Raw genomic sequence first — 12381 nt, 5'->3', positions numbered from 1 at the left:
ACGGCGTATTCGTATGTGGTTGTTGCTGCTCCCCCACGGCGGACAGAGCAGTACAATCGGATGCTGCTGGAAGGACTCGTTAGTCGAATGAACTCCGGTTGTTGTACGAGGAGACTTTAACGCACAGTGAGGTTACAGCCTGTTGGAAGATCAGGCGAAGCTGGATGGCTGTGCAACAAAAGCTCCGCTAGCACATTCCGTAAAGACAGCACATTCCGCAGTGCATCGCTAAATAATAACATGAATTGACGAGTACTCACATAGCGACCACCAGGCGATCCACTACACCATTGGTCGGTGGAATTGCTTTGTGATCCGGAGAGTGAGGACTGGCGAGCGGATGTAGAAAACAAGGAACTTTGACAAGAGCCTTGTGCTTTTTGTGAAAGCGTGTCGAGAGCCTAACTCAAATTCCGAATGACCATGAACTGTTGAAAACATTAGTGAATAACATTTAATATAGCCGAGAAACTGCCGGCGTCCGGCGCATTGGTGGAACGAATGGCTCAGCAGCCTACCTAAACACCAGGAGACGCGTTTAGAGAGCAAGATCTGAGGCAGTCAGAGAAGGGCGTAAGGTGACATTTCGGGCGACCAGAACCGCTTTTAATCGCGAGAAAGTGCTTAGTAAGTCCATCTGCTACAATGAGCTGTGCAGAGAAGTAGACGTTAACCCCTGCGGCAACGCTTACCGTGTCGTGATGACCAAGATCAAGGGTCCAGCGACGTCAGCTGTAATGTGCGCTGACAAATTTAAAAATATCGTGGAGGGCATTTTCCAGAAGCAGGAACCTAACCACATGGCGGTGTAGGTGTACGTTGATACAGACGGTGGAAATCCTGATGGCAATCGAGTCTCCAACGACGAGCTCCAAAGGATTGATAGCGCAGAAAGCTCCCGGTCTGGCCGGTATCCCCAACGTGGCTCTAAAGACCGCGATCTTGGCGTTTCCAGACATGTTCAGGAATAGTTCTACAGACATGCCTGGATGAAGGCTACTTCCCGGATAGATGTATGATCCAGAAGCTGGTGTTGCTGCCAAAACCAGAAAAACAACCAGGAGATCCAGATGCCGGATACTCCTGGTAAACTTCTGGAAAGGGTCATCCTCAATGGGCGAACGAACTACGTTGAATGTGAGAACGGACGCAAGGACAGTTCGGATTCCGAAAAGGAATCTTGATGGTGGACGCCATCCGCACTGTCCAGTGAGCGTGGAGAAAGCATTGAAACAAATGAGAAGGGGTGATCGCTACTGCGTCGTGGTTACGATCAATGTGAAGAACGCGCTCCACAGCTCCAATTGGGTAGCTGTCGCCGTAGCGCTGCTCAGAATGCAAGCCCCGGACTATTTGTGCAAGGTTCTGAAAATTTAGTTTCAGCATCGAGTACTGCTCTACAAGACGAGCTTGGGGCAGAGGTCGATTAGGGCCACGGCGGGAGTACATCAGGGCTCAATAGTCGGCCCAACGCTCGGGAATATAATGTACAACGGAGTATTAACCCTCCAACTACCCAGAGAGATCGTCGACTTTGTAGATGATATTAACCTGACGATAACCGGCGTTACCTTCGAGTAAGTGGACATGTTGACGGCAGAGACAATAGGCATCATGAAAACCTCGATGGCTGATGTCAAGTTGCAGCTGGCTTACCACAAGACGGAGGTAACGCTGGTCAGCAACCGAAAAAAATCCAGCGTGTCGTGATCAGCGTCGGCGGACACCAAATTCCATCAATGCGTGTACTGAAGCACAACTGCCATGTCGACTATGTATTCGAAAAGATACGAGGGCAACTAACGTATTGGTAATGATCATACCGAACATCGGAGGAGCAAGATGCAGCATGATATGTTTCCTGGTGGGCGTCGCATCCTAAATATTGCGTTATGGTGTACCGGCCTGGGCTGCTGTGCTAAACTCAAAGCGGAATCGGATGAGGTTGATAAGCACGTTACGCCTAATGACTGCTTGTGCTGCGAGTGCGTAACTAACGATGTCGTCAGAGGCGGTATGCATCATTGCCGGGATTATTCCCATCTGCATCGCTTTGGTAGAGGACGGGGAATGATACCAGCCGAGAAACACACGAAATTCAATGTGACGGAGCAGAGCAGACTTGTTAGCTAATTGGCAGCACGAGTGGGACAACGCGGAGAAAGAAAGGTGGACTCACCGACTCATCTCAAATGTGTCGGTGTTTATATGCACGAAGCATGGAGAGGTTAACTTTCATTTGATGCAGTTTTTTCCGGGCACGGATGCTTCCGGAAGTACCTGAATCGGTTTGTTATTTATTTACTCGTCTTTTATATTACATCATACAGACTTCTCCTAGATTAACTTAAATTCCTAATTATGTTCTTAAAAATAGTTTTTGTAATGTCGAAGTCAAAGGCAAAATAAACATTATTGAATGCTCTGACATATGAGCTGAGCTGTTGGTTGTACCCGTAGGCTGTCCGGTGGAAAGGTACGAAAAGAAAGGTGTGGTTGCGCAGCGGACGACTAGGAACACTGATGTTTAGAGCTTGCAACAACATCGAGCAATTTATGTTGCCTACCAATAAATCGAATATCAGTAGTCGTTGGAAGCTGATTCGTCGAGAAAACAATGTTTGAAGGTCAATGAGTCAGCATCGGCTCTCGTAATCAGGTCTCTCCATGGCAGCTGCCTCAAGGCGTAGCGAAGAAAGCTTTTCTGGACCCTTTCAATTCGAAGTGACAGTGTGCATTGGAATGGAGTCCAGACAGGAGCTGCGTATTCTAATATGCTTCGTACCAAAGAACAGAAAAGTGCCTTTAATGTGTATATATCGTTAAACTGAGACGTGTTACGACGGATGAATCCCAGTACTGCATATGCCTTAGCGGTTGTCAGCGCTATATGATCATTGAAGCGCATCGTGTTGATGAATTGTACTCCTAGGTCGCAGACGGTTTCTACACTCTCCAGAATTTGGTTGTTCAGAGTTTATTCATGCTTAATCGATGAGCGACGCCGAGTGAATGAGATTGCTTTGCATTTCTTGATGTTCACCTCCATTCGATTCACTTTACACCATCGCGATAACAAATCAATGTCCAATTGTAGATCTGTACAATCTTCAGCAGAGCAGATAGTTTTATACATTTTTAGATCGTCAGCATACAATACATTGTCGCAGTTTAAATGAAGGCATAGATCATTCACAAACAGTATAAAGATGAGCGGTCCCAGTATACTGCCTTGGGGAACTCCAGAAGTTAATTGAAATGAATTTGAGTTTGAAGTATTCAGTCTACCATGCACGAAACGATCCGACAGGTATAAATGCAGCCATCCTGTTACCCAAGAAGGAAATCCGAGTCGTCTCAGCTTCTCAATTGCTAGATCATGTGGAACTTTGTTGAATGCTTTTGAGAAATCTATGTAAATCGCGTCAACTTGTCGCCGTTTCTCGATCTCGTGCATAACTTTGTTCACAAAACACATGAGATTAGTTGTTGTAGACCGTTGCTTCACAAAACCGTGCTGAAACTCAGAGATGATTGGTTGTGACGCGCGATACAAGGCCTTGTGAAGTATGGCTTCAAATACTTTTGCGATGCAGTTTAGGATGGAAATTCCACAATAATTTTCTACGTTGTGAATATCACCTGTTTTGTGGTTTGGAATGACGAAAGCCGTTTTCCAGGCTTCCGGAAAGGTTGCCTGCGAAAGTGATAGATTGAAGATGTGCGCTATGGGAAGTGACAAAGCATTAGCACATTCCTTTATGAAAAGTGGCGGCAGACCATCGACTCCAGCGCCTTTAGAAGTATCAACTTTCGTAAGTGCGGCGTAAACTTCTTCTTGGCCGACTATTAATGATGGGAGATTCAGGTCATAATTAACAATGCGGTTCCAGGTGCTAGATGAAGGTGTGGGCGCTTCTGTATTGAAAACACTTAAAGAATTCGGCAAATAGATTGGCAGAGTCTTTTGGACAATCAGCGACCTTTACATCGTAGAAAACGGTGGATGGCATTTGATTACCTTTTCTATGACTTCTAACAAAATTCCAGAATGATGAGGGATTCGATTTGAGATTTGATTGTACACGATTTATAACTAACGAGCTGACGTTCCTTATAAAACGTTTCGACGCGTTGAAGGTTTTCTTTGTACTCGCGGTTTCTGTTTCGGAAGAAGCATTTCCGAGCTTTTCTTACGCGATTGCGAAGATGTCGAAGGTCAGAGGTCCACCACAATTGGGTTTGACCAATATTGTGCCAAGTTCACTTACGGGGTACATTTTCCATTACGATTTCATTGACTTTATCGTATAGGATAGATACTGCTTCATTAGTGGACACAGATTCCAGTATCACATCCCAGTTGACATTCAGAATTTGATTACTCAATATTCTAAAATCACAACGGTTGAAGTCAAGCTCAGTTACATAGTCGATTTTAACAGGGTTAATAGTAATATCGTCATGTAAATTAAGTTTCAACACGAACGGTTTGTGGTGATGGTCTATTTTGAAAATAGAATGTAGCATATCAATGATCTCTACGCAATCTGGCTCACTGACGAATGCCAAATCGAGAAGCCTACCATTCACATTCAGTAATTCATTTACTTGATGTAAACCAGCGGATAGCAACGACTCTGTGAAAACGATTTCCTGCTCCGACGATTCATTGATGGGAAGCAATGTGTTTAAATCTTCGTCGAGAGTCCAGATGAGGTTTGGCAGATTATAATCACCCAAAACGATTATGGAGTCAGAATCTGACGCTAGATCTATTATTTGTCGCACTGCCGATGAGTGAGTGATGTACAAAGTTGGATCAGAGTTCGGTCGCAAATAAATTCCACCTATATACACAGATCGGTGTGCTAGCTGCAAACGACTAACAACTTGTTTTAATTTCTCGCAATCGTCCAGGGAGACTGATTTGCACTTTAGTGATGTTTTCACAGCAGCAAGGACACCACCACCACGGGTTAGTGTGCTTGTGGATATATTGCGATCACAGCGACAAATTGAATACGACGATGAGAACTCTGAGTTTGCAATGTCCGATCGAAGCTATGTTTCTGTCAACACTATCACGTCGTAGTTGCAGCCCGTGAGCGAAATGTGAAAGTCATTTGTTTTGGTTCGTATACCTCTGACATTCTGATAATAAACAGTCAGGCAATTGGAAGGTAGCTGGGTTACTGGTTGAGTATTGAGAACAAGGACTGGTAGCGGAGAATCATTATCAGCATTATAAATAGGTCTAGCGGTATGTGCAGCAATAAACGAATCTTGCGGTTCAACTGGCTCAGCATAACAGTGTGTTTCGAACATCGTTAGGCAGCCATATGATGCGCTATGGAATGAGGTCCTGTTGCACTCGGCGCTGTCGGTTTTCAAAAATGCTGACAAGTGGCTCAGTAAACTCGCGAAATTGTACACCTTGCAGCCATGTTGAGGGAAGAATTGATTTCTCCCGCAGTTCTGGTTTAACACCTACCTTGAAAGACACAAATGTCATCGTAGAAATATGTCGGTCCCTCGGTTTTAAGCCCTTCACGACTACGTCGTCAGACAGCAGACAGCCTTTGACAATTGCCAGAATGTTCGTTTCTGTTACCTCCGTCGATATTTTTGTCAGGTACATCCAGAATCTAGACGTCGGATGTTCAAATGCGACCGTTGGTAGATTGACATTAGTTGCCTCCGAAGTACCACGAAGAACAGTCGAAGGTTGATTATCGATGGCATTGGTTTCGACACGTGGTCTTTTTGGGGTTCTCGGAAGTGGAGTCAACAATTTTCGTCGAAAGACTGGAGTAGATATTGCAGGCGACAGTTTTGAAAACCCACCTTGGATCTCTTGCCTCAATTCAATAATAATACTATTGCGAATCTCGGTTTTAAACTCGTCGATGAGCTTCCTGTGCGATGAATTGATCTCCGCTATGGCAGAGTTCGTAGAGATTAGTGCCTTTGTAAAACGGGCATTTTTCATGATATCCATGCAGGCTTTACACATCCAGAAAATTTGAGTATTTCCACTCATTTCATTGTAGAATTTTTCTTCGATTCTCACACAACGATAATGGAAGGACGACTTACAGAATCCTCTGCAAACTACCTCTTTGCGTCCATATCGATTGAGCAGCTGTTGCAGCGGTCCTTTTTTCGTATGAACGGAGCTTAATCGAAACTTGTATGCATTAAACTGTCAAACAAATTGCTTACCAATACCGTCGGAAGAGGCGCTCGTGTAACGAAGAAGAAATTGGTAACGGTTGCAAACCAAAACAAACTCAGCAGAAATCAGCGATCTATCTCTCTCTGACGGAGGCAGTGGAGGTTCTGAATGGGATTTCTCACTCGTCGAAATAATAATACAGCAGGCGAATGTCAGCTTTATTTTGCGAGTTTTCTGTTGATTCACAACACCAGTGTGCTTTTTGATCGGTCGTAGAGATTTAGTTTGTGGCTCAGGATTGATGTTGATTTTATATAGAGCGGTGGCGGTGGTAGATGTGCAAGGGATGGCTGGTGCCGAGTGACAGGTGGCAGTTTTGTGAATGGTGATCGGCCAGTGGCGTAGTAGCGGGGGGAGGGGGGGGGGTTTGGGGACGAAACCCCCCCCCGAAATATTTTGGAGAAATTTGAAAAAATTGAATATGTTAAACAAAAATATGCCTAATACTTTAAATGAAATTCTCAAAGTTTAATTTGCAAAAGTTATCTTGTGAAAATATTTCCTTGTAGTGAAAATTGGCTGTAGACTCGACATCTACCTGTCGGCAAGTTGTGGAGGCTAGCTCAACCGCCGAGGACTATAACGAGCAGATCGCGGCGAAGCGAGGAGCTAGGAGCTTAGTGGTTCACGAAACGGATATCGGTACCGAGAGAAATTTCGACACATTCTGTAGTCCTTGACTGACGGCGAACATGGACTGGAGAGTGTGAGAGAAGTATCCCCAGAGAGACCACCAGGCGATTCGCTACCGCATCGGCCAATGGAACCCTGCTGCAGCATGAAGAAGGACGGGCGGTAAGCTAAAATGGAAGACGAAAGCCTTTAACGAAAACCTCTTTGTTGAGTTACTTCGGCGAACAACGGAATTAAGTACGTTGATACCGCTGACAGCTAACAAGAACGATTGTGATGGCTTGTGACGTTACAATGTCATGAAAACTAGGGCCATGCAGTAGACGGCGTGCAGCTTACTGGTTAAATGAGTAACTCAGTACGCTACACGCTGCTTGTCTTAGAGCCAGAAGGCGGGCTCAGAGCGCAAGATCGGAGAGTGAGAGAAGAGCGCAAGCGACGTATCTAGAAGGTAGGGACTCTTTAAAACGGGAGATCAAGCTTAGCAAGCCAATTGCCATAAGTAGCTGTGCTGAGAAATAAACGCCAATTCATGGGGGACGCGTACTGATTCGCCATGACGAAGACGATGGTCCATCGACACCAGCTGAAATATGCCCGGGTAAGCTAAAGATAATCGTTGAGGGTCTCTACCCGAATCACGATTCAACTACCTGGTCACCGACACCGTACGGTGAAGAAGACGGAGGTAACACAGTCGAGTGGCAAGTGACTAACGACGAGCTCAAAGACGCGTCGATGTGACTAAAATCAAAGCAAACCCTCGGTTCGGATGGAATACCAACCGTGGCGCTGAAAGCTGCGATCCTGGCATATCCGGACATGTTCAGGATACTACTGCTGAAGTCTTTAGACGATGGTAATCCCCGAAATGAGGAAGGTGCAGAAACTGATGTTGCTGCCAAAGTCAGGGAAGTCACCGGGCCATCCAGCCTCGAATAGACCAATGCTGCAGCGTGACATAAAAGAATGAGCCAGATCATGAAGAGCTACTTCCAAGGTAGAGCACTGATGTACCAGACGAACAAATGGGCAGAAGGCAATGCGAGTCGCAGCGGGCGTTACTCAGGGCTCCATTCTCTGTCCAACACTTTGGAATGGGATGTACGATGCACTGATAATATAAATTTGTGAATATAATGAATCATGCAATGCACGAATTCATTCGTCGTTTTCTGCAACGAAATATTTTCGTGCATTGTAAATAGTAAGTTTCGTTCATTTCATGAACAAGAATGACCGTATGGTGAACGAAAGCTTTCGTAAATTTTACACATTTACATACACACTGCACGAATGTTATCGTTGTTAACGACATTATTTTTCGTGAATGAAATGAAATGTTTTGTTTATTTTAATAAACGTTTGTGTATATTACGAACGATTTCTTTGGTCGCACGAAATCTTTTCGTTTATCTTAGAAAAGTTTTCGTATTTATTAGCCTTTTATTGTTTTCATTCGATCTTTTGGGATCTATGTTTTTTTTATTTAAAAAAATCGATGTGGCCAAATCGATTTTATTGTGATACGAACAAATGGCCGCTTGATTGATGAACGAAATTTTTCGTAAATTTTACTAGTTATTTTATATTTTCGGTACAACGATTAGACAGTACGTAAACAAGCGAACAATGTTCCCAATAATGACATGCTTCGTCACCCCTTTATCCAGAGTGTGTGAACGTGCAAGAGATGCCAGAATAAGTGGTCTTCGAACGTCCTAGGTTCGAAGAAGTTCGAATGGGTATGCCCAGCATAACAGTCAACAATATCGTCGAAGAGATGTGCCACGCTGAGCATATCTGGGATGCGGTCAATATAGTAGCGCCCAGTATACTCTCCAAGCTGGAGAGAAAGTGGTGAAGGAACCAACAAACCAGCCCCGCCGATTAGAAGGCTCCAGTGAAACAATAAGTCGGGTTCAGGAAAATTCCACCGCCAGGGACCAGTTGAGTAGTACGAGACGCAGTACCGGATTCGGGTCATCGAAGCGCCATCGAACCGGAGGCCAAGTTCCGCTGAAATCGCCGGACTGCCCTCGACACCCTGCCGGATAGCTTGTGAGTAGGCTAGATCCGCTGCCGGGGACTAGATGGAGTAAATCGCATCGAACAGTCAGCAGTGAGTCATTGGGGTGCTGATGAACCGGGAGCTACGCCCCATCCGGAATCGCTGGACAGACCTCAGCACCTACTGATTGGCCTGTTAAGCAGGCTAGGTCCACCACCGGGGACTAGAACGAGTAGATCGGGACGAAGTGGGGAGCTAAATGGCTCACGGAAACAAACATTCAGTATAGGGAGAAATTTACCGCCGGGGAATTCATAGTATGGTAGATTCACTACCGTGGACAAACCGGTTATATAGTGAAAACGGGAGCTAATTGACTCACGAAACAGACATCGGTACCGAGAGAAATTCCGCTACCAGAGATCATTCAGTCGCAGTAGGGTGAGTTCACCGTCTGAGACTATCTTAGTAAATCAGGATAAGGCTGGGAGCTGAATTACTGATGGAAACAGGAGGAAAATGGCTAATGGAATCAGCAGCTAAACGGCTCACCGATACGAGAGCTAAATAAAGATGTAATGGATGGAACTTGAGAAGAGCCAAGAGTATGTTCAAATGTCAAACCATTTCATGGATCAAATTAGGTTCCGAGGTAACTGCGGAAAACTCGTAAGCAAAAGAGAAGTGCGACGAAAGTACAAAGACCCCCCCCCCCTCCCCCCCAAGAAGTCATACTTTGATGTAGATCCGTGGGTGAGAAAACCAAAAAAAGGGTAAGGAGTATTTTAGTGGTTGAGCACGACCTGAATCGACTGGTATATGACACTCGGTCTTCCAAGTGTCAATTTTCAGAGCAATTGTGTAATATTTTTATGGAGATCAAATCAAATTACTACAGTACAACGAAAAGAAGTAATACTTTGATGTAGATCCGTGGGTGAGAAAAGCAAAAAAAAGGGTAAGGAGTATTTTAGTGGTTGAGCACGACCTGAATCGACTGGTATATGACACTCGGTCTTCCAAGTGTCAATTTTCAGAGCAATTGTGTAATATTTTTATAGAGAAAGCCAAAAATCAAATTACTTCAGGAGCTCTAGAACATTTTGGGTGACTTTCCAATAAAACTATATAATAATTGACCTTTTCTATTCAAGTTCAATATCATGTCATGTTAACTTCGAAAGGTACTTCACATTCAAAAGCAAATTTTCGAAATTCCTTAGGCAAAAGAGGAATTCCACGAAGATCCGTTCGAAAATCTTTAAAATCGTGACCGACAATCTTAGATTCCCAAGCTCAATTTTTTAAAAGGGCGTAGACGTTTCTACGTGCAGTAATTTCAAAAAAAATTTTGTTCGATTACGCTATTTCATACAGTAAAACTATCTGAGAACGAGTTACAGGGAATGAATACTTCCGCACGAAAAAAAATGTGCCATTTTTCACAAAAACAAAAATTTATGATAAAAATTCAAATTTCCAAAAAAACGATTTTTTCTACTATGCTATATTTCACCCTATGGAGGAAAATTGGGTAAACACCTAAATTTCTTGCTAGGAAAATAAGGATTTTTTCTAATTTTATATATTTTGTCAACAAAAACCTAAAGAGAAAAGAAACATTTTGAATGTGATTTCATGATGGAGAAATTATCAGCAAAAAAGTTTTTCAAACAATAACTTTATACATGTTTTTAAATTTCATACCAATTGACATACAAAACTGTAATTTTATTACAGAATATATGGTTTACAATATCGCCTTGATGTCAATGGGAAAGTTATAGGAAATGTTACGAACCTTACGAAAAACTAATTGATGTTGATGGAGAAACACGAATAACTTCTGAAAAAGTCGTATTAAACAAAATAATTGTGTTGTTAAAACAAAATTTAAAATATCTCGAGAACTACTACATTTCAGAAATTTTTTGTTATGAATTATAAAAATTAGTCAAAAGTTGTTTTTAGGATTTTTTTTTACAAAAAGCTTCTCCATGATTCAAATACACTGAAAAAGCTTCTTTTATGTCAATAAAACGATAAACATTAGACTTTTGACAATTTATGATGGGGGTAACGCGAATAACTTTTAAAAAGAAAATAATTACAAGAATTAATTGTTTTTGTTGGAGCAAAATTCCAAATATCTCGAAAACTATCGCATTTTGGAAAATATTTGTTAAATGTATTTTGATTTAAAATGATACTCAGAATTATATTCTGTAATAAAATTACAGTTTTGTATGTCAATTGGTATGAAATTTAAAAACATGTATTGTTAGAAAAACTTTTTTGCTGATAATTTCTCCATCATGAAATTACATTCAAAATGACTAATTTCATTAGCCGTATTTCTTTTCACGGACACTCGAAATAAACATACATGAAATAGTTTGAAACTTACCATAAATAAAACAAAATATTTGAAATTAAGAACATGTAATTATCACGCTCGAAAATTAATTATCGTTACAACTTCTACAAAACAAAATGTAATGTAACATTGTCATATTGGGGAATGTATTTTACATTACTTTCAACACCTAACCCCTACAGCAAACTAGCCCTGGATTCCTCTAGTTTCCAATACACCCACTGTGTGATGGACCTACAGCAGGCCAGAGCACGAATGCAATGAATGCAATCACACACTGAACCCCAATGATTGCAACGCGAGGTTTTGCGTGGAGAACGTTTCTCTAAAAGTGACGACAAAATGAAAACCACAAACCGCGAGCCATTACCAGAACAGACTTTCATTGAATTTGAACAAATGCTGTTTGTGGGCCATGATTTGAATATCAGATACTATGCCAGTTGTATCTCCCAGATAATGTTGAAGATTGTTCTTTCCATTTTGTTTGTCTTTTTTATTACAGATAGAAGGATGCAGAATGTACGAACCAAATTAGGTATGAATATCCCTCAGCCTGCAATTATACGTTGTTGACCTATTAGAAATGAATCCAAACTTCTCTTTTTCATGTGTTTGAAGTAATCACTGTGCCAAATGTGTATAAGTTATTTTCAGACTAAAGAGCCGAAGTGATCTTCATTGGGCATATTTCATTAGCCCGCTGTAATTCTGAATTTGAAAATAAACAGCTATAAGTCTTTGTATAGCATTTCTTTCTGTTTTATATATTTTATTTGCAAAGCACTGGCATTGTTCTCTTGTCCAATTCAACTACAAGTGTTAAGTATTTCAATATATGTGGTAATGTGGGCAAAACAATTGTAAATTTGTTCTTACCACTGGCATGGAACTTTCTTATTCTACATCGTTCACATTAATCTGAATATTGCTAGTGTGCTCCATACACGCACGTACAAAAATGTTAATAAGAAATTATTACACTAGGTGTGTGAACGGGTAAGATCTCCAAGCTGAGTAGGAGCCACGGCAGATAGCGCTCAAGTTAGCATCGAAATATGAACGATGGAAAACTAGAAGAAACCGTTCCTAGTGTTATGTCTGTGTATAGATCGTCGGATC

At 42.2% G+C, this 12381-nt stretch overlaps 1 protein-coding gene across 3 annotated transcripts in view; it reads left to right on the top strand.

Moving 5' to 3' along the window:
* LOC131693950 (GTP-binding protein GEM) overlaps positions 1–12381 on the top strand; it is a 191338-nt gene that overhangs the window by 89971 nt on the left and 88986 nt on the right. Inside the window, exon 4 of one of the 3 annotated variants that reach the window (XM_058982243.1) lies at positions 11765–11797. The exons of the other annotated variants lie outside the window; for them this stretch is intronic. Coding sequence (XP_058838226.1) covers positions 11765–11797 — 33 coding nt within the window. The remainder of the gene's footprint in view (positions 1–11764; positions 11798–12381) is intronic. 3 annotated transcript variants of the gene reach the window in all.

This window comes from Topomyia yanbarensis, chromosome 3 (assembly GCF_030247195.1).
Source record: "Topomyia yanbarensis strain Yona2022 chromosome 3, ASM3024719v1, whole genome shotgun sequence".
Taxonomy (NCBI): Eukaryota; Metazoa; Arthropoda; class Insecta; order Diptera; family Culicidae; genus Topomyia; species Topomyia yanbarensis.
The sequence above is the reverse complement of the archived record's forward strand: the minus strand, read 5'-3'. Positions and strand labels throughout refer to the sequence as shown.